This window comes from Dromaius novaehollandiae, chromosome 3 (genome assembly GCF_036370855.1).
Source record: "Dromaius novaehollandiae isolate bDroNov1 chromosome 3, bDroNov1.hap1, whole genome shotgun sequence".
In the NCBI taxonomy this organism is placed as follows: domain Eukaryota; kingdom Metazoa; phylum Chordata; class Aves; order Casuariiformes; family Dromaiidae; genus Dromaius; species Dromaius novaehollandiae.
Window position 1 is genome coordinate 67,916,649 of NC_088100.1, and position 23,112 is coordinate 67,939,760.

The 23,112-nt window shown below is 37.6% G+C and overlaps 1 protein-coding gene across 4 annotated transcripts in view; it reads right to left on the bottom strand.

Moving 5' to 3' along the window:
* The window catches only part of TULP4 (TUB like protein 4), a 167,758-nt gene that overhangs the window by 125,233 nt on the left and 19,413 nt on the right, over positions 1–23,112 (bottom strand). For 3 of the 4 annotated variants that reach the window (XM_064509094.1, XM_064509095.1, XM_064509096.1), the window contains exon 2: positions 13,650–15,933. In XM_064509094.1, the coding sequence (XP_064365164.1) occupies positions 13,650–13,901 (252 nt within the window). In that variant the 5' untranslated portion in view covers positions 13,902–15,933. The remainder of the gene's footprint in view (positions 1–13,649; positions 15,934–23,112) is intronic. The other variant, XM_064509097.1, reaches the window with a different exon arrangement.

Consider the following 23,112-nt stretch of genomic DNA (forward strand, 5'->3'; position numbering starts at 1 on the left):
TGTATAAGTACTTATGTTTTCATGTAACATTTCACCAGGAAATGTTTTTCTTGTCCTTTTCTGGCTGCCTTTACTGCAAGTCTTGTTTATTTCAGCTAAGCTATTTTTATCTGGTTTTGGGTCCCTGCCCTTTGCTCTTATATCTTCTACTATGTTTTTCCCATTCCTCTGACTGGCCAGGAACTAATTCCTTTGTGGGTGGTTTGCAAGAGGTCTGTTGGGCTTGTCCTTGTGCCCGATTTTTTTTTTTTAAACTTGCCTGGCTGTGTATTTTATTTGGCAGTTTTATGTAGGGATTTGGTTTTAGTGTTACATATTTGTTTTAATTCAGTCCATAGATGTCTCACAATAAGCAACTTAATAAATGAGCTAAGATAAATAAGGATGACATTCTAATAGTTCCACACCACACATGGGCAAGAACAGAGTTCTTACAATAAAGCATTTCAGTGATAAACGAATTAACAGGCCCAGACTAGAGGTAAACATTCAAAGGCACCATTATCTAATGCCTTTCATCTGAAAGCACCCTGGAGCACTTTATTATATAGCTTTATTTGTAAAGGGAGATCATAAAATAGATTAATATTCTAAGAGACCTAGCATGCTCTTTATACTAGAGTTTGTCATACACATGCAACATTTAACAGCTGTTTGATGTCAGACAATTCGGTATCCGTGTGACTGAGATCCTGCCTCAGTCTTCTCTGTTCTGCGGCTTGAGCTTAGTCTCTTTCTGCTGGGATCCTTCATTCATGAAAAACACTGCTAAATGGGAGTAGCAGATTAAAGGTCCTGCTACAATTCAGTTTCAAGAATAGCTCATCTCTGGTGATAGACCAACTTTAGTTAACTGCACATGGAGTGCTACCACTGTACGGATGTGCTGGCTTTTGCAGTTGCTTAAGGTATAACGACTTATCACTGCTAGCAGTAATAACATGAAAAAGGCGGCCAGTCAAATCTCTTTCATTAACAAGGTTGTAACAGAGCACATTGGCTCAGTGTTTGTACCACATTAAACAAAACATGGCAGCGAGCACACTCTACATCTGTCGATCAAGGGAACACATCATCTGCCCGAGGGCCAAATACAACCTGCTGGTACACTTCATCCAATCCATGGCGCGCTCCTTGCTGACTCTGTACCCCACGCCCCACTGTGATCAACTGGATGAATAATTCTGCCAGCAGCAGCCCACTGCCAAACACCCATTTTTCAGGGATCCCTGCAATTCCTACTCTCCACATAGCAGAAGACGCACATGGATAGTAATCTACTGCTAAATATATTACTTCTGAAATGTATATGACTGTAGTGCACACAAAATCGTGTGACAGAGAAGGGGCCAAAGCACATCATTTTCTCTAAGCTATTGATCATTTGGGTAGAAAGACTGGGCATCACTGGTCTAGATATATTCCACCCTCTCACACTTCTCATTACCTATGAGAAATGTGGTATAAAATGCCTGGATGATTCCTTGCAATGACACTCACAAGATACAAGATTTTGAAATAGAATTCAGAGTTACTAGTCTGCTAATAACCACCCAAAACCAAATACAAGGTGGACAGACAGCCTTTCGTCAAACAACTATGTGATCACCGTGGTTAGAACCATTTCAAAAACTTTCAGCTGATCAAGAAATTCTCAAAATACATTTTAATTTCAAAACAACTCTCTCACTTTCACCATAGAGTATCATTAGCTCCAGCAAATGAAAAATATAAGTCTTCGATTTTATTTTGACTATTTTCAATGTTTCCTCTCCCCTATTTATCCCAAGCAGTGAATGAAGGTGACCCTGCTTGAGGAGGAGGGTTGGACCAGACGATCTTTAAAGGTCACTTCCAACCTCAACCATTCCGTGATTTCTGTGAAGAAATCAGCAGCCTACTTTCTTTAAGGAGAATTACAAAGATTAAGAGTGAGTGGTGTGGCTTTTGAAAAATTTAAGTGAAAAAGTTCAAACACTTTCAATTTAGAAAAGAAAAACAAACTTTTTGTTACCTGATTTCTCTTCCCCCCCCCCCCCCCGAAAGTGGAAGAAAAAGGAAAAATATACCCAAACCAAAATGGAAAGTTGTCATTATCCTTAGACTAGACAAAAATCTTACATAATCTACATGCCCCACTAAAGCTAGAAGTGTTCAGAAGAATATTTAAAACAACACCACCATAAAAACCTCACCTTTCTCTGTTATGGAAAATTATGAAGGGATAATTGACTTTCACAACAATCATAGCTAAATCTATACTGACAGAAAGAAGTAATCCCTGAGTGCCACAGCATGATACAATGGAATTGGCATTGCTAAAGAACACTTATAATTTGGAAGTTAGCCAAACTGGGCAGTGAACCCAAAGACAAAAGACCCTTCCACAAAAACTTGGAAGTACAAAAGTACGTAAAAAGATTTACATGCCATTTTTACCCACTTTTTAAAGCCTCCTCTACAGTTTGCACACCTTCTGTAAGCAATTGGGGTTCTGCCTCATTGTGGCAATGAGGGCTTTAAAATTCAACTCTAGTGTAAAAGGTGATTAGGTGATTAATAGTACCAACTATTTACTCAATAAATTTGTAAATTTGTTCCCCCTCGTGTATTCAAATTTCACCTCTGCTGACATTCAAGACAAAAAGTTAACACCGCAGAGTTAACATAATAAGGGAAAAAGAATACATGCAATTTGTTGCTTTCATAATTAAAGGAATCTCTTTATTAATAAACACAGCAGTTTATTTCATTATGCCTGCTTAAACCCACCGAAGACACTGCGTTGAGCAGATGATACAGGAAACCTACACTAACCTACAAAAACTTGATTGCTGGTGAGGATTAAAAGCTCAGCTTGATTTTTCAAACTACAGTGGTATTTGTGGTACCGGCAGGGATAGAAAAAATACGTTGATAAACCATCCACATTTCTCAGTGATTCTGGAGTTAACTAAAAATACAAAATTTCACTTATTACTTTCAACTTACAATCTTAGTTTCTCCAGCTTCCAGTCCTACTCAAGAGGATCATACTTTCATGTTTCAGATTCAGTTAAAAGTCTGTGATGCTCCATCTTAATAAGCAGTGCAGCATATAAGAACATCATAGAATTTTGCAAGAACACTCCAAAAGTCAAGCTCAATTGGATAAGTTAGATCTAACATCTCTAATGTTATTGCCAGCAGCACTGAACTCAATTATTAAAATATCCTACTAACGGGAACTTTGTTATACATCCTCTGAGTACAATCTGCATTAGAATTATTCTGAAGCTTCCAAGAGGGGCTTCCTAAACTGATGAACTGACTGAATCACAACAAGCTGAATATAAAATACAACTAAAAACATTTTTACTCTGAGTGCTAATCACCTAAAGTCTTGAGTTTTAAAGTTGGCTATGCTGTCCATCAAGGAATAACTCAAAATTAGTTAGATATATACCACAGAAACACTGCATTGGTGCCCAATGCAGTAGGGCCACCCATTATTCATGATCAAACTCTCAAGATGAGTCATGGAAATTTATTCTAAAATTGGCCTATGAAAGTAAAAGACCTCCAAAAGAATATCAAGAAGATCAGAGTGACAAAAGTAAATCCTTTAAGACCAAGCAGTGCTGGTTATATGTATAGAATTACAGGATCTGAGCACTGAATGAGAATTAATTTAATTCAACTTCATAGTACTTAAGATGATAAAATTATCACTTCAGAAAATGAGAAACAGATACTGGTTATGGTGAAAGCTCATTAAAAACCCTCTTCTCCACAGCATCATTCAGTTGCCTCAACCATGGGATTTCATTTTTCCTCTAGCAGTCCTGTGTCCCCTTCACTGCATATTAATTTGCAAACCAAGTAATACAGAGTTTGTTCAGGCAAGTTTCCCTCATCACAGGGTACCATCCATGCACTGAATGAAACACAGTTCCAAGGGGGGGAAAAACATATGTGGTCAGGCAATTAAAAAAAGGAATCATAATATGCACGCACAAACACAAGAAATGAACTGACACGACAACTGTATGTAATTCTGACATTTCATAATTTTGCTAGCTGAACCTTTCTCTCTGATGTGCAATGGCTATTTGCCAAATTGTTCAAGCTTTAAAAAAGAAATAGGGAAAACCTTCATGTCACTCCTGACATCCACCACCCACTCACAAACCAATCAACAGAACTGAGCTCTACTATCTGCATTTAACTAACAACTATCGAAAGTTGTCATGTTTATTTTAGATCATTCATTATAGAGGGTGAAGCTATTTTGACAATATCTGATGGCTATCTGCAAAACAAAAGAAAGTCAGGACTTCAGAACAGTAGGTCCACTTCAAGGACCTAGAAGAAAGTCTGCTCCAACAGCAGCAGCAGCAGGCAAGCTTGCTCTCTCCCCCTGCCTCACCTCGCCTCACCTCCCCTTCCCTCCAGTTATTCATGCTTCTCACATCCAAACAGTCCCAAACTTGCACTCTATCCTTCACGTTGCTGTATTCCCCCAGGTCCTGCCCATTGCCATCTTGGCCTAAATTCTGAGTTCTTGTCTTGCTCTTATGGACACTATTACCACTTAATGCCTAATTACCTATTAGATTTCTACATTAAAATAGTAAAACTCCTGCTTGCATAAATGCCAACAAAAATAATGGATATTCCTCCAGCAGAATTCACCATTGTTCGACAGAACAATAATAATATAGGAAAGCTTACAACTTCTAGGAAATACTATCCATATCTCAGATACTACTACTATTTGCACGAGTTATTTAAGAATACATTTTTAATAGCAAGCTATTTCTAATACTGCAAGGAGTATTAGAAAAATCATCCTAAGAAACAAGAGTTCCTTTGGTATAAAAAATATTTTTTTCCAACATTTTGTCTTGGAGATTACAAACATAAAGGCCACAAGAAATTTAAGAGTAATTGTCTGAAAACATCAAGGTTATCTTTTAAGTCTATATCCCTTACCTTTTTATGTTTGTCTTATTATTTTCAGACAGGAGTTACACTTGCTACTTAATTCCTGTGCATTTCAGTACAAAAGCCTCACTCTCAGGAACTATCTTGACAAAATATTTCAGATGAAGTAACCAAATGCCTACTACAGCACATCAGTAATTTTCATCTTGCTTACGCATACCAAAAAAGTCTTTCTAGTTTAGTTTGAGCTATTATTGAGTCTTTAAGGCACTAAAAATGGGGAACTTGTAAGACAAACACACTGAAAGTATATGAGCAGCTATAGTCAGAGCAGACATGCTATTCCTTCAAAGCCAACAGCTGAATAAGAGAACCAAGAAAACAGAAAGCTTACTCCTTCAGCTAGCATTTGATTCATGCCTACACCAAACAGATTTTAAGAACTGTTAGTTAGAAGATAACACTCTACAAAGGTCACAATAAAAAAAGACATACTATGCTTGCTTGTAAAAGGCTATGGAATAGTATAGTATGTCTCATCCATTTGCACATTTATCAAGCTCTGTATGAATTTTTAGCTCTATATAAAACATGTTTTACATTTTATGAAGCTAGTTAAAATAAAGCATGAAATATCATATGAGATTGTAAGAAGCCCCCAGATCAAACAGGTTAGTTCCTCATTAGCTTATTTTCCTATGGAACCAAACTTTTTAATGGCTGTTCCTCTCTGGACATTATTTATATGACTTTATTTTATATGACTATATAGACTTCACTTTACATGACTATATAGATTACATTTCCATCTATTTTATAGCTATAAAAAATATATAAATTTAACTTGTTCTTTGACTTCTAGTCATATGAACAAGCTGAAATCTGATTCCTTCAGGTCTGATAAAGAAATTTTGATTATTGTCACAATAAATATTAAGAATCAAAGATGCATTTTTGTTGTTAGGAGCAGCTTAGGTCTTTCAGGATGGAGAAATGATGTGTACCTGTAATTACTGACTGCAGATGCAAACAATCTTTCCAGCCTGGAGGAACTACGCTGCTATCAGCCACTAAACACAGCCCTTCCCTGGCCAGTGTAATTACAACCACTTCTCACTTCTTCACTCTGAAGGCACTAAGCACCAAGCTGGCTGGAGGAGTCACGAGTGACCACAGAAACTAGAACTGTTACCATGGCTAACCCAATGAGACTCTAGTTCCAAGTGGGGCCATTAGTAATACATAACAAGATCATGTCAAAGCCTAATTTGAATGGGTTTAATCAACAGAATGACTATCTCAGCCATAACATGTAATAACAAGGTATAACCAGATGCATGTGTAGTATTTATCAAATTGACAATATTCCAAACCAATTTGTTAAACACCCCCTGCCCCGATTTGTTTCTTTTGTAATTTTAAGTATTTACTTAAAATAAAGCAGGATAAATTTTGTCCCTAACAACGTTTCTTAATTTGAAACACTGCTTCAGAAGATTTCTGATTTGCCTTCAAACAAGAACAATGTATATATTCCAGTCATGTTTCTCAATAAACAAGTGTTGTTTACAGTTTTTATAACTTGCATAAATATTGTTCCTGTTCAAGAGGGCCTATGACATGCAGATTTCTCTCTCAAGTGGAGAGGAGGGTCTAGGCTCCCTAATTAGCACAAGGACTACTAAATTTCCAGAATAGTATCTTCAGTGGTATCTTTAAAAGCTAAGAATGTTGGAAATACAATGAAATTTAAGTAGGTTTTATATATAATTGGTGGCATTCAAGGGGAAAACAGTAACTCCTGCCTTAAAATCTGTGACCAACAGGGTGTCAGCAGACAAAAGTAGAATTGCTAAGATGACATACATGAGAAAGCATTAGTCTTAGGCACTGATAAACCTAACTCGTGCTAACTGCTTGCTTTGTACATTAAAGCAATCTGTGCCTGTAACTGTAACATTTAATGTTCTTCCATTTTATATTCTTGCTTTAGTACTGGCCCCATTTTGGTCACAAAGTATACTCTTAAGATATTACCAGAACAAGAAGTGACAGGTACTCTCAAACTACAGCCTTTCTTAGTCACTTAGTCCTCTGCATACTTTTAAGGATGCCCTCTTTCAAAGGACCACATTTTTAGCTGCCATTCTCTGATATAAATACAATTCCTTCCGCAACAACACAGTTTATTAATTAACCACACGTTTAACATTATCACTTCTGTGCAGCAGCTGAAAACACAACTTTCTATATGTTCTCAGACTACTTCTGAACTGAGAAACAAGATATTTGTGTATTACCAAGCTCAAGAATTACTTTATTGATCCATACAAAAGCAACTTTCAGGAAGCACATCAGTGCAGCACTACCACCTCTCCATATCTGATTACAGCTAGGGCAATATTGGACAGTTTCCTTCAAAGCCACATGACCATGGAATTAAAAAATAAAAAAAAATTAAAACACAAACAAACAAAACTTATCTCAGTAAGGGGAGAGCGTGCTGAGCAGTCAAAATCCCCTGAACTTGGAGAGCTTATAGAGCTGTTGGGGTTCTGAGCCAACAGAGGAAGATAGACAGACAGAAAGGGCCACATGGTTGCGGGAGTAAATTTGACTGTGGCTGGAAAAGACAACATCACCCCCCTCCCCCCCCCCAAAAAAAACACTGTTGAAAGTGGTTAAACTTGCTAAACAAACTATGCATGAGGTGTATTGGCACAGTTTAGACCATACCTTGGGGTCTGCAAACTGGTACGTAGCAAATAGGAACGGGAAGCGGTATTCATCAGTTAAGGTAGGAGGATCAAAACCTTGTAACTTTTAGCTGTATTTTCTATGCTAGTTTCTGCATTAGAAAAGGCTATGAGGCCTTTTTGCAAAGGCCACAGAGCACACTCAAGCTTCATCAGAAGTCTAATTTAAAATTAATAATTTTTTTAAATGGTAAGGAAAATGCCAACATAAAGAGGATTACAATCTATTTTAGGTCTTTTAATACTTGCTTTAAGAGATTAAAAGCACTCAAGCACACAGTCTGAGTCCACAGAAGACAGTTCAAAAAGGTAGAATAAGGAGTCTGTATGAAATCCCAATGTTTGTCCTTTCTGAAAATTTTCAGAAAAGGACAGCAATACATTCTGCCTCTCTCTTCAGCTGGATTTTGCTGTAGTCCTGTAGTCCTAACAGTTTAAGGACAGAGGCAGGGCATGCCTTGTAGATAGATTTAACAGTTTTTATTACATCAGCTCTTGGGTTTGTAAAAACTAGCCAAGCTTTCAGAAACACAAGCCCTTCTTCAGATGCTTCCACACCCAAAAGCTTGTCTTACTTTTCCCATTATTCTAGCTTGCTTTAGGTAAAGGTATTACTTCTGCCTACAAACCTTGTCCTGCCTTCTCTATGCAGTAAAGGAAAAGCAAGAGAGGAGAGCTAATGGTGAGCTGCGGCATATTCCTCCTGTACCACTGAGGCTTCTGTAGCCAAAAGGCATCACTGCGGTATTGCTTATCTCAAAAAAATTTCTTAAGTCTTCATCTGTAACAATTGTTCTAGAACTGTTTGAACACAGTGGTTGCAGTCCAGACTCATTTCCTGACCTGTTTTTTCTGTTCAGGAGTAATAGTAAAAATTACACTTAAGATTCAAACACCAGTTAAAACAGATATAAAAGTTAAAAAAAAAAAAAATCAGTTTTCTGTATTTTTTTTATAGGCTTACCAGTAACACCTACAAGTAAAAACACTAGTGAAAGGTTTGTCTGTCTTTTGTTGTTGTTGTTTAATATATCTCCTATGCATGCAATCGACTTCTGCAAAGAATCTGCTCTGCCACAGTTGCTTGGAACTTCCACAGACACCCCCAGAGAGGCAGAGAGAATAAAGAAAAAGCTCTTTTTTTAAAAAGGAAAATGAAATTGTAACTACCTTCTACTCTAAAGCAAAACAAAACCAAAATTGTCCAGAGACTTCCCTAAAATATATAGCACAAGCAGCAGCATTTATTGATATTATTAAAGGACAGTGTTCCTTTGAAAATCTGTATCTAAAAATAAATTGACAGCCCAATTCAGACATGTTTATGCCCTTCTCTACTTCTAACCTCAGGGAAAACAAATTAGGTGTGTTTTTTGCAGCTAATTATAGTCATTCATTTAAGACACTCTAAAAATGTCAAATATAAATAAATGAGCAATTTATTTTATGTGTACATTAGTGAATATGCATAGTATTTTTTACTGATGTATTCAGCATGTTAGTGAATTCACTGCATCAGCATTTGCATATTCTTGCACTACTTTTTAATGTTTCAATCCACTAATTAGCATACTGAATTTTATTAAGTATATCAAAATTGTCATACTAGTTAGGACAGTGAAAAGGAAAAGAATACACATCTGCAAAACATTTTTTTAAATACTAATAACTTTAGAAACATTAAGTGCCATAAAAACCATTAGCATCTTAATACACTAGACACAGTGGAACACTGAAAGAAATGCCCACAGCAGCACCACCCAACCTGTTTTGATTTGCAGACATCCTACAAATTTTTCCTCCAGAAGGGAAGATCCCTATAATGCAAATTGAAGCTTATTGAGAATATGTTCCCCCTTCTGCTCTAATTCTTTCACAGATCTCACTGAAAATAGTCCAGAGATCTCAGGATGGATCAGAAGCTGAAAACACATGCCTCCATGTCACTGTAAAAAAAAAATTCAGCCTGACATGCTTCAGAGCCGATGGTCACACTGGGTTAAACCCTGACCTTGCATTAGTGACTGTGCATTAGCACAGTCATTTTGCATTTAATCCTTAATTTATCACAGAAACCAGAGTCATGAAAGGATTGTGTTCAGGCACTTTTCTAACACTGCCCCCCAGTGCAGTCAAGGGAAACAAAGTTAGATCAAGATCAAAAACGTCCAAATTTTGCTCTTCATTTCTGCACAGCATTACATTTACATGTGCAGGGAAGAGGAAGGCATTTTAGGCCACCACATCTCCGCTCTTTGGCTGCTAATTCACGCATTCTAAGTCTGGCACAAATTTTAAAAGGCAGGAAGATGCGCTAAATAAGAAACCCACCAAAGAGCAGCCTTCACTGGCACGTTCTCCCAGACTAAGAGAAAGCTCCAAATGCAAAACAAACCATGCACCTCTGTGTCCAGCTGCAATCATTCACGTCCGCTCTGTCCACTGGGTAACCTCAGAGAGAGGCACACCTCCCCCCCCACAGTCAGAAACGGAGGAGTGTTCCTATGACGTGTGAAAACAGGCACGGTTGCACAGCACACATTTCTCCTTCCTTTTGCATCAAAGTTGCTTCTGCTGTTGATATATGTCCATTTAAATTTTCATTTTGGAATGCTGTAAATAAAGACCAGGACTATAACATGTTATCCCAAGTTAATACAAGCTCTGTTACAAAAACGTAGTATTTTCACCTCCTGTCACAGAATAAATGGAACCTGCCTATTTCAATCTCTATAGTTTTCCTTAGAAACTACAGAAACATCAGGTTGCCAATTAAAGTAAAGTGGCAGCCACTTCCTAGTTTCAAACTCTACCAACCAACCTTGAAGTAATTGTTAAAACACAACCATGGCTCACTCCACTAAGCACTTCATTCGCAATTATTGTTCGATGCTATGAGTCATGCGATTCCAGCACTGCAGTATGTGTGTCAGTAATTCAGTCCTGGGGATTCTTCATTCATAATTGTTCTGGTATGCTAAAGGCATCCTATTACAATCCGAAAAAAAAAAAAAAAAAAAAAAAAAAAAGCGCTGTGTACCAAAAGATTTCAGTGAATCTTTTCAGCAATCATAAAAACATTGCAAAAATTCAGCACTAGCATCCATCTTCACCATCCACTTAACAATAGTGTCATGTTCTTGCCCAAAGCACAGTGCTGCATTACCTTTTCCAGATTTTCACCCTAAAACTGAAATACAACGTACTGCTCTGCCCACAGCATATTGCTAATTATATCCCAAATGAAAAGCATTTAGCTTTTGTATTTTCCCCTTTCCACTCTGTTCATTACAGCAATTCACACTTTATAATTGAATGCATGCTAGTATTAAAGCAGCAACGTATGTCAGAAAAGCAATAAACTTGACTTGTGGCATTAGCTTTATCCCAGAGAGAATATACAGTGGTATAAATCACCATTTCTGAGGGCAAAACAACACAACACTGTCTTAGCACTGGTCAACGAAATATTCAGGCTTTTAGTTTTAAGTCAATCACATCCCTTTGGGCCCACTCTGTACAAATGTAGCTTTAATCAGCACACATACCAGGATATGCTTGCAAAATTAGCATTTTTTCCATCGTGTAAAGTGGCAAGCAGAAAAGACGGGCTAGCTGTTGGCTTGCTTTTTAAAATGAGAAAGCAAAATAATCTTATGCATACATTACCAACAGTTTTAGGCAGTGGTGCTGTTCAACAATTTAATTTATTTTAAAGAATCTTTCAACAAATAGAAAACACCTTTCTCTCTAGATTTAAGAAGAAAAATCTTACTCTCCTGTTCAGCTATAAGCCTTTAACAAATGAAAAAAAAAAAAAAAAAAACTGTATTACATACAGTTCCATCCCTACCAAAATCAGTAGAATTCTCCTATGAAAGGAGAGCGCAACATTCAGTAGGCCTGGCAAAGAGTGTTACACAGTACATCACCTTGTGAGGACCAATTTTCATTTACACCAGTGCTCAAAGAACTATGCCTGCAGGAAAATCTCATCACAGAACAGACTCATTACAGAAAGCTGGATGCTCTAAGCCTCTTTTTTTCTTCCCTTCACTTCTGACACCAGCATACCAGTTTTGTAACCCCCATACCGAGAAGTGAATTGGTAGCCTCTACTCTGGTCATTTGCACATTTTCCACTACCAGGAAAATTATTTACCCAAACACAACTCTCTTCACTAATGACAGCTTGACCCAGCATATTTTAAGAACCCAAACTGCCAAAATTTCACACAGAATATTTCCATTTCATTTTGGATTCTCTCGTGCGCCTATAAATGTTACATGAAAGGCTGCGCTAACAGCACAGCACAATCCACAAAGCAACAGTGCAGTGACCCAGAAAAAGAATCCTACGGCCAACTGAGCAAGCAATGCAGAATGAGCCAAAACCAAAGGGCAGTGCAAACACCAGCATCTTCCTCGCTTCGCTGTCAGACATGCACATAGTCACCTACTCCCATGTTTGTCCTGCAACAAGGCTCCACAGGCCCATAAACAGCACTTTCTCTGTTGTTTCCAAGACACATATTATGCAGGTGAAAAATAGGTGACCAGATTCATAGAACAATTGAAGAAGAAAATATAGAGAAATGAAAAAGTTATCACTGTATCTCACTTTTCAAATATGAAATCTAATTTGCAATTGAAAATGATACTGACAATTAAAGATGGCCCAAAACAGAATCCTAGATTCAAACACCACTCTTCCCTTTGGGAAAAATGTGGCTATAATTTTTTGACTGAACTCTATACAAATATATAAATCTCTCTCATCTAGATACGAAAAAATATATAACTTACAGTACATCCTTGTTCCTGTGTAAAGATAGACACAGTGTGTCAAAGCACTTATATATGAGTCTGATTTTTAAAGGGGATTGTCATTAATGTTCACAAAAGCACCAAAACCAATCACCCCTTAATCTTTGATGCTGCTTATGTCAAAAAGGCAACAAATATTAGCCAAACAAGTAGTGCAAAAGATAAGAAAAACAGTGTTGTATCTTTGGTTTCAACTTCAGAACATTTGCTGTCATTCCACCCACTATCCTAAGAGCAAAGCTTTGATTCAGACAGATTCTTTCCAATAAGCCCATCCAAATGCAACCTAACTACAAAGCAGATTTAAAAGCAAGGAACGAAACAAAACTTTAGCACCTGTATATGATACTCTGTATGCTACTGGGCATCATTTATACTTTCCTTCAAGCTTCCACAGCAAGGAATGCATGAAGCTCTATGCAGAGACACAGGCACGTGCCAAGGAGATGGTAACACACAGTCAAAATATCAACTTTCACCAGCAAATATATGCCTTTCCGAAAAGGCGGGGGGAGGGGAGGGAGGAAAAGGTTTTGCATCATTGTAGTCAGAACAATGCCTTGCACTGAAGTTACAGTAAATTACTGCAGGGCATCTTACATTTTTCTGTAGAGTCCCACATGGCCCCTTCACCAATAAAATGACTGAGCTTTTTCTTCAGATGACAATTATCACATGTCACTCCAGCCTGCTACAGGACATTCCACTTTGCTGCTTCTGAAAAACAGGCAGACTTAATCTGAGCTCCTCTCTCACTACCCTGCCATTCCGTAAGTCTTCCAAGCCAGATTTTAATACCACGTAAGCACTCAGTTATCACAATTTTTAACTCCCTTGTATGTATTTATTGAATTTGCCTGGAAACTGGGAGGTGCTGGGGAATGAAGGAACAAACAGGCCAAACCAAAACCAGATCCACTTTCAAAGAATCTCATACCATTTTCTCCCTGCCATAAACCGCACGATTTTCAGTTTACTGAAAAGATGCCAGTAGATTTCAAACACATTCAGATTAGGCCTGAGCCTCCTTTATACTGTCATATCAAATTTCAAGCAAGAAATACTACAGAAATTTTATTGCCAATGTCCCTAAAGCTGGCTTCAAATTCAACCTTTAATTGTAACACACAGTTTGCTTACCTCACTGTTGTGGCCCCTCAAATTGAAGTTGATTCTCTGAGGGGTGTTCCGGTCTCTCCTGCAATGGCTGGAAGTAAATGTGACGCCTACAACTCCTCTGCCGTTGCCTGTTGCCAACCAGCCTTCCTCATAGTATCGCCTCCTGCACACCGGTTTCTCCTTCTCGCTTTTGGGAACTCTCCCTTTCCAAGAGAGGCAGAGGATGTTGGAATCGCTGCAAAGAACAGGCCCATGTTCCACCGCTGCATACATGCTTTTTAAATATTTTATTTTTTGACATAAGAAAGTAGTATGTCTAGTGCACAAAATTTAAATCAATTTTTTTATTGATAAGACTGACCTGGGATAGATCATTGAAAGGAAGGAGGATGGGGTCAGTGTTTATAAATATCCACCAAATGCATAGTGAAAAATTCCTCTATAAAAGATGATGGCAGTTGGCTAAGAAAAAGTAACACTTAAAAAAAAAATTCAGGTTCATTTTTGTTTTTGAGTCTGTAGAGTGAGGGTGCACTTATCCTTTGGAGAAACAGCTACTTCGTAAGAGGCGCTCAAGAAATGGTTAAGTCATCTTTTTGCTCAACTTGATATAATCTTTATACAGCCTGAGATTCCAGTTTAGCGTAACGCAATTCCAGAGACAAAGAGTTGCAAATGTGTAGGTTTCAAGTAACTTAAGGCTTTTAAGATTTCCTCCAGTCAGATTTTCTTCAAAAGTTCAGTTGCAGAAATTTATACACATGAACATACATATATATGTATATATGATATTCATCTTTTCCAAGCTGCCCTCTGGCATATCTTTTCCATCCGACGTATTTCTGCTGCTAAAGCTGAAAGAGATTGCATAAAGGGAAAAAAAGGCACACAAACTGTGCAAAACAACAGACCCGAACTTGTGCAGGCACTGGTGTGCCAGGCCAGATGGGAAATCCCTCTTGGTACTGAACCACTCGTTGGACTCAACAGTTTTTCCAATCCAAAGCCAATCCAATTTTCATTGCAGCACTTTTTTTCCACCAGATACCCAACACAGCCTGAACTGTTTATCACACTATCTTGCCTGCCTTCCCACTTTTTGCTGCCACACACGAATGAAAAAGAAACCCCCTCTTCATTTAGCAGAATCAAAAATGCTCTAAAGCTTTTAGCTTTTAAAGCAGGTAAGTTTGCCTCTGGTGAACCATGAAGTTCTGTCTCCTCCAGAACAGGCTAAATGTCAAGCTGTTTTTCCTTTACTTTTCCCTTTTTTTCTGCTACAAAGAATCACAGATTTTTCATCCTACTGTAAAAACAAATGCCAGAATTAAAGCACATCAAGTAAGCACTCTTTCAGAATCTTCTAAAATTCACGAAAGGAAGAAATATAATCATCTAAAAAAGAAAGAGAAGCAGCATTAAAAATCTGACTTCCAGGTTTCACTATTTCTCTAGATATTTTCCTTGCTTGTTTGAGTGGATCTTTCCTTCTTGATGCTTGTCTACAGCACAGATTCATAGTTCCAGACACAACATTTGCAGCTGTACAAGAAGGAAACATATGAAGTATTCCAATCGTTTTATTTGAATAACATTTGTGAGCTCAATTAATTAGTATTTATACCACAGTAAGTGAAAAGAGGAAAAAGGAGAGGGAGAAAGAATATGCAAGTTTGATGACCTGGCTAACCCAAGAAGGACGACGAGGTCTGTTCAGTTCAATGCCCAGACTTGTCCCATAGTTCCTGAATGTACTTACTTCCAGTCATCATTACTCAACATATGGTCACGATTTATTAGTTCAGTCACAATCTATTGAGCCCAGTGGAAAATGTGCCAAAGATCATTCATTATTCCTCTGCAATCACAAAGTCAGTTTCTTCTACACTCCGTCTTCTTCTGTTTCCCTTGTTATTATCGATTTAGACTAGGGAGGTATTTATTAGGGTTTTTTTTCGTAGAGGGTGTTTTTTCTTCCTCTTCTTGCACACCTTTTTCACCCGTGAATACCATGTGGAAAGCTGAACGCTAGTGGCAGGTGTCCTTCCATGAGTTACTGATTCCCACACTGTAAAGGTGCTCCATCTGATTCCTAAATTAATTTTCATTAATTGCGAAGCTCGCAGGAATATGCAAGAGTAAGTCTGTGTGACGACAGAAACGCGTGTATATTCATGTACACGCAGTACACATACAAGCTCACTCAATCTGATACTCAGAGCTGCATCTGCCTTTTCGGCTTAGCTGTAGAGATCTCGTAAGATGCCCATCATTCAAAGCTTGAAATCCCTGGATTCTTCCAACTCTGCAAGACAAAGCACACACACATACACACACAAAAACAAGTGAAAAAATATGCCATAAAATAGTTTAGGCAGAGATACAGGGATTATTACGACAGTAACTGAAGCATTATGATTAAATATTTTATATTGGAGTCCTATAAAATATCTGTAATATATATGCGCAATATTCAGACGCATACACTTTTTTTTTTTTTTAAACACACACACACACACACACACACACAAAAGCACAAACTATAAAATCTTCTTTCATTTTGTAAGTTCCCAAAGCTTTCCACAAGGGACATGCAAAACTAATAAAACATATCCAGGAAGAATATGTTAGAGAAAAAACTTTTTTGGGCCACAGCCACTGGGGCAAATTCTTAAATAAAGATTCCACAACTTTCTGAAGTGAGGCTAGGGAAGGGAGGTGACAGTTACAGAGCAGATGCATAGTTAGACACCAAGAGACACAAACCATGAAGTACAGTGCTAAACTCATCAGCCTCCATAGAAAAAGGAGTGAAATGATTCCCCTGGGAGTTGAATTCCTACTTTCAGGAAACTTAACGTATTGCAAAATGAAAGCTTAGAAGTTTGAACACAAACAGATAGACTTTAAAGACTACTCATATCTCGAATAAGTCCATTTGAAAAAAGAAAAAAAATTACCCATATTCAGTTTTATACAGAGATGAGACCAAACAAGAAGGTGTGCAAGATACTCCAAAAGATATATCTGAAGCACACAGGGATGCACAATAACTGAACCTATACGATTCTTGCTAAAGAGCACTCATTTAAATTAAGAATTGCATGCGTCACATTCATCAGTGCTGTAAAAATGATTTTGTCTATATCACATATGGCACTGTACTAACCTCATATTTTGAGTAATTAACCATTTTTTTCAGTTTAGCACAGATATACCAATAAGAATTAAAAAAAGACAAAAAGATAAGAAAACAAATTTATAGATAACAAGGCAAGGCCATAAAGTAGTTTACAGCACAGTCTGGATAACACACTTATCAGGAATACTCTGTTGGTGAGGTCTGGCGAGTCTCTATCAGAACTTCTCAGTGTTACAACCAACCAACAACTGATTTTAAAATAATGACTGCTAGCAATTTTTTTCATTGTAGAAGGATGAGGACTTGAGAAATGCCCTTTAGATTTCCAGACTTACGGTGTTCATCAACTACCTCCCAAAGAAAGTTCATATAAAGAAAAATTTCAAAAAATTTTCAGAATACAATGATTTGAAGAAAAAATTCTATGCTTATCCTATATGCAAGCTTGATTCTGTATCTGTAAAGTCAAAGCTGTTATTTGCATACCCACTAGGGTTCTCCTGACAACAGATCTGCATTCAAGATTAGACATTTTGCATTACTTTCCTCAACTGACAGCAGCGCCTGTATTGATGCAGGTCTTTGCTAATCCTAGAGAGGTAACAGAACTGCTTTTGTTCAGAAAAAAGAAAGTGTCTGAAACATCGGTAAGACTACAGGAGTAAGTCTAGAACAGAACTATCTGAACTGCACAAGTACTACATCTCTGCAAGTGGATTTTAAAATGTGGACCATTACAGATCCAGTTATGGATCCAGTGGCTTTGCACAAACTCTGTATATAATTTGTGTCCTTGTTCACAGTATATAATACTATGAAGCTCGAGATCCTACTGCCCTTGGCCAGTAGCATTCTCTTATCTGAGTCCATTTTACCATTATCACCAGGATTACCCAAAGGCTTCTGTTCTTTATAATGACTGAACTGCACTAGAAAAGCTGGACTGGGAGAATGAAAATACCTGAAAGTTAATGCAAAAGGAATAAATTCAGTCATTATTCAAGTTCATCGATAGGAATACAGTAATCCCTACGTGAATGTGTCTGTCTATAAATCAGTGAAACTCAGTGCTTTCCTATACGTTGTACGTACTTGTATTCAGTAGACAGATAAATACTTAATGTTGTAGTGTCAAGTGCTCAAAATACAGGAATGAAAAGAATTACAGATCCCTATACAATCTCAATTCAGCCTCTTTCACTTCCACCTACTTGATATTTCTTATGAAATGACCTAGTTAAGATTCAGATGCTTGTCTTCCCCCAAGAAGATCCGTACTTCACTTAGTCACTTCCCCCCTTACTCTGTTGCTATTGCATCTATTCATAGCAGTCTCACAGTTCTGTTCCTTTCCACACATTTAAACCAATCTTTTTGCCTTCTTTTACCTACCACAAAATACAAATAAGTTACTACCTCTGTAGTAAAGCACTTGAAAGAGCTGAGGATGAAAACCACTGTAAGGGCTAGGTGTTACTTACACAATCTTACCATTGGTCCGAATTCAACAGAGACTCCCTACATGAAACATTCAGCTTTTCAGATGAAACCTTTCCAAACTAAACTGTTAACTGTAGGTTTTATAATCAAGCTTAATGCATTTTTCTTTCCAAATAGGACAAAAGCTAATCACAGAAGTTCACTGATCCTGAAAAAGTATTCATTTTCGCTGGTAAATTGTTTCTGGCACTAGTAGGTCACTAAATATTGACAAATAGCAGTAATCTCCTTTTATACACTCTCACTTAAAGTGCAGTTGAAAACATCTTTGCTCCCAATTTTCCCCTGTAACAAAGGGAGATGTTGCTTAAACCTGTCCCTTGATATCATTTTGAGTTTGAGCCCAGTGATGTAACAAGTTCTTTAACTACAGACACCTAATGAGACAAAAACATATTAGACTTTTCACACAGAAAAGATGAAGGATCCACAAACATTCTGTTTGATCTTGCTGTGCCAGCATAGCTCCTCTTGAATGCAAAAACAGCAGCAGGTTATGTTTCCACATTATAGGAATAAATTTAGGTATTAACCTAAAAATATGAGCTTATTGACAGTGGCTCTCATTTTTTCAGTACCAATGTTTAACTCAACATTTTTACTGCCTGTTTCCATTAACTTCTATAAAAATGTAAGTGTTATGTTTCTGGTTGTCTAACTGCAGCTTATTTGCTTGTTCTCATGCATCTTTAATTGAGGTCTCTCTCTTTGGTGAGATAAAGAAGTCATGTGCAGCCAAGTGTACCAATACAGTAGCAAGCTCGTCAAATAAGCAGCAGAGAGAAGGAATACTACTTGCATACTGCCACTTGAATGCTTTCTATCATGAATTTTGGCCAGTGTGCTTTCGAACTCAAGGTTTTGCCCTCAAAGGAAGGGAAGAAAGCAAACTTTGTCTCAAGGGATAAATTTGAGACGGCTACCACAGTGTCCTAAAGCAAAGGCTACCCACCAGCCACGGAAAAATGCCCCACTTTCAAATGAATTTTGGTGGGTGAAACACTTGAGACAGATGCCAAAAGACCCGTTTCCAAGATGAAAAACATACAAATAAAGGATACTACCGTTTTACACCTATTTTAGATATACACCAATGAAGCATCCATTAAAATCTTCAGAGATACAAAAGAAATGTAAAGCATGACCAAGAAATCCCTTTCACTTACAACTGTGCATTTTCCTCTCTCAAAAAAGCACCACAATCCTCACAGCACAGAGAACACCTTTACAATGTAGATTTCAGGAGCCATTAATTTAAAGCATGAAAAACAACTGTGTCTTGCTAAGGACATTTAAACATCTTCACTGGAGCCCCAGCTCTTACCATCTCTTTTCCATTGAACTGACTGCACTGACCTTGCCTGTAATTACAGAGCAATTTCTTTCCCTTAGGAATGTTCTGCAGCCTGCCAACATCCCTTGAGCCTGCAGCAGTTCTATGTAGTTCCTAATTATCTCCAATATCTGCCCACAGGCTCTTCTAATACTTCCTTATGAACGTGCATTGAAGTTTTGATATCCTCCCTCAAATCCCAGTACACCTTCATATGTGACACACACCTTACAACACTGAAAATAAAACTTTTTAAAAAGAGGAGGAGCAGAGGAAGGGAGAAAACAACAGAAGCCACTCAGAAGAGCCATGAACAAAGAATTATTTCTGCTCAACAGTAAGACATATTTCAGTCACAAATTTGATAAACAATTCAAATCTACTTGATCTGCTACAGAGCAGTTTCAGCGCACTGCGTTCCAGCAGAGAAGGAGGATGCTGAGTCAGCCTGCAGGGAAGAGGCTGGTGATGGCTGCAGGCTGAATCACAGGTGCGAAATGGACTGTGGGTATAAACTTCCCACTGTGCTGCCCTTTGCTCACCACAGGCTGTTCTGTTAGAACTGCTAAGCAAGTCACTTCTCATAGAAAAAAAAAAAAACTTCAGTGGGTTGGATTTTTTTTCTTTTTAATATAAATGGAAAAGAGTCATGGTTGTCAAAGAACTCAAATTTCTCAGTGTTTGGGATCAAGAACTGAACTCTAACCCTGACTGTCCCCCAAAAGGGCCCCAAATAATTGAAGATTTCAATATATGTTGGAGAATTTCCATCTACTTCACAATCATTGCTCAACAGTTTAGATGCAAAAAGAAGGGATGCTCCCCACCCTCACATAAAAGAGATGCAAAGCCCAGTAACAGCTTTATCCCTTCTCCATACTAATCACTTTTTTAAAAATTCCATATTTTTCCTGCAGGTTCTGGAAATTTGTGCAAAAGGCTCTGGGTTAGAAGAAAAGAGCACCATGAAGACAGACAGACTTGAAAAGTGGTTGCTATATGACTTTTCTCCTTGAGAAGCAAGAGTCACTGAAGAGGTCTTAAGTAAAGTAAAACCTGAGAGCTTTAAACAAATGTTTGCAGCAAAGCAGACTTATGTACAGAAGGGAGTTATTTGTTTCATTAGCGAGACTCTAAGGGCACGGCATTAGCTGCATACAGATTCGCCCAGCAAGGTGAATGATCTTTTTGAGCTGCACTGTCTGCGTTAATATGCCAAGTGCTGACTGGTCAACTGTACAGACAGGGGCAAGGAGGCCAGCAAGAAGCAGGGGGCCTCAAGGCACAGTAACATTCTGGTGGGTGCACTGAAGCCAGCAAGACAGATCTGCATCCAGGTAAATTAGCTTAGCAGTCTGCTGTCCAACTATTTATTTTACAAAGGTCTTCACAGTTGATTCTCTTATCATCTCTAACAGAAGCATCTGGTCAAGATATCAGATTAGGTACATACAATATAAAATATTGAAGTGAGGATAAGAAACAGCAATATGTTATAGTCTCAAGCAGCACTATCACTCTTGCATGACAATGCAACACTGCAGCCTTTCTATTAAGAAAAGTCCAAAATACATAGAGATTGCTGGGGCCAAAGGTGCTCAGCGGAGGGACAGCTATGGAGAATTGTGTCCCCTCTATTTACTTAGACATGATAGAAAAAACATTTGTTAAAATGATTACAGATGAAGATGGATAAACAAAAATACACTTATATACCATAAAGTTGTTTTATTTGATGGAGATAAACTAGGCTGAGTCAGGAAGAAACTCAAGAAAAATAGCATTGGTACATTCTGCTGTACTCTGTCCATCTACTGATACGAATTCTGTCCAGCAGTCTAGATCCTGACAGAAGGACAAAAAGAAAAATATGAGGTAGGAAATAATGGAACACTTTGTGGGAAAATTACAAACACTGAAATCAAAAACTAAGTCTGCATTTCTTCATAGACTTATCACTGATGCCTGAAAACCCCGCATCAAGTGTTCATTATGTAAAAAGGACAAAGTATCAAGAACTTAAAAGCATTTGGAGAAAAATAACAAAACCTAGGAAGAGAAAAAGATTTACAGGAACTATGGAAAAGTATACTCAAGGAGCAATGTAAGTTATGCCAAGAGAACTTCACCTGATTGTTGTCAATGTAGGGGGATGGGGGGCGAGAAAGAAATCAATTTTTTTTTTAAATAAAATTCACTGTTACCATTAACTGAAAATTTAGTTGGGAAGTTGATTGTTCCAGTTCAGCTTTGTCCATCTGTGAAGAGCAAACCTTAGGCAGATATCATTTTTGTATGCAATTTATTCATTTTACATTGTACTGATGTATCCATTTCTTAATACAGTAACATCCTAAGATAGCTAGACTTCTTGCAATTCTGCAACAACCAGATAGTGCTTGCTTCCAGTTGATTATAATCTCAAAGTTATGAAGGATGCTCTTCCTTTGAGCAAACATTAAGACTTACAAGAAAGTAAACAAGTACTGTAAATTTTAATGTGAAATTTGGGGGGGGGGGGTAGTTTTACTAAAAAAAGCTGTCAAACTTTTCAGACCCAACTTTCTCCCTTCCTCAAAGCTAAGCTCTCAACACCTTTCATTATCTTTATCTAATCAATACTTACAAGATTTTTCGATAAAGCCCAGTCTCAGAATCTATGAAGTGTCAAAACCAAAAGGGAAGATTCATCCTAGTAATTCTACTGTTTAGACACAGAAGATAAATACACACAAAGAGCTGAAGTTACCCATGTCTAAATAGAGAAAAAACACCAGAGTTCTTTGTTTAGATTTTCTTTTTTCCCATTACTGAGTAACATCTTACTGCCTTTACCAAGAAGTGTGAGGATCTTCAGATGAACGTGGCAAACTTTTCAAAATGGCCAAAGGAAAGACTGAACCTACTGATGAGGAATGTCAATTTCATACATTTTCTACTTAATTATGAAAACTAGGATTTGCGAAAGTAATATGACTGCACTTAGTAGATGACGTCTAACTTATCAGGCTTTCTCTGATAAATCTGACAAATATAGGTCATATTCCTGCCAACACTCATGCACAGAAGTTGTTTTCTTTTAATAAACATGAATGTAAGTTCCTTAGGAAAAGGAAATTGAGGTCATTTCATGAAGAATATAGTTTTTGCTTGAAATTTTAAAGTTATCTTACACACTGTGACTTTTTTCCTCTTGCGTCTGGAATCGCTACATATTTAGACAAATCTATTTTAGTACAATTTTTCCATTTAATAAATACCTTACAGAATACCTTCAGAGCTGCATAAAAAGCACAATACTTATTATATTAAATATTATTTCTTTATGTCTATCTGCAAGGGTGAAAAAGCTTAACAATCACAGAGAGAAAATCTCATAACATATATAATCCACTTTGGCTGTTCCCTCTATAAGACTCTGTGTCTATACTGCAGGTTCCTTTTCTGTATTGAAAAGTCTGCTTGTAAATTGCTCGAGGAATATGCTGCTGTTTTTTCTGGTAAGCAGC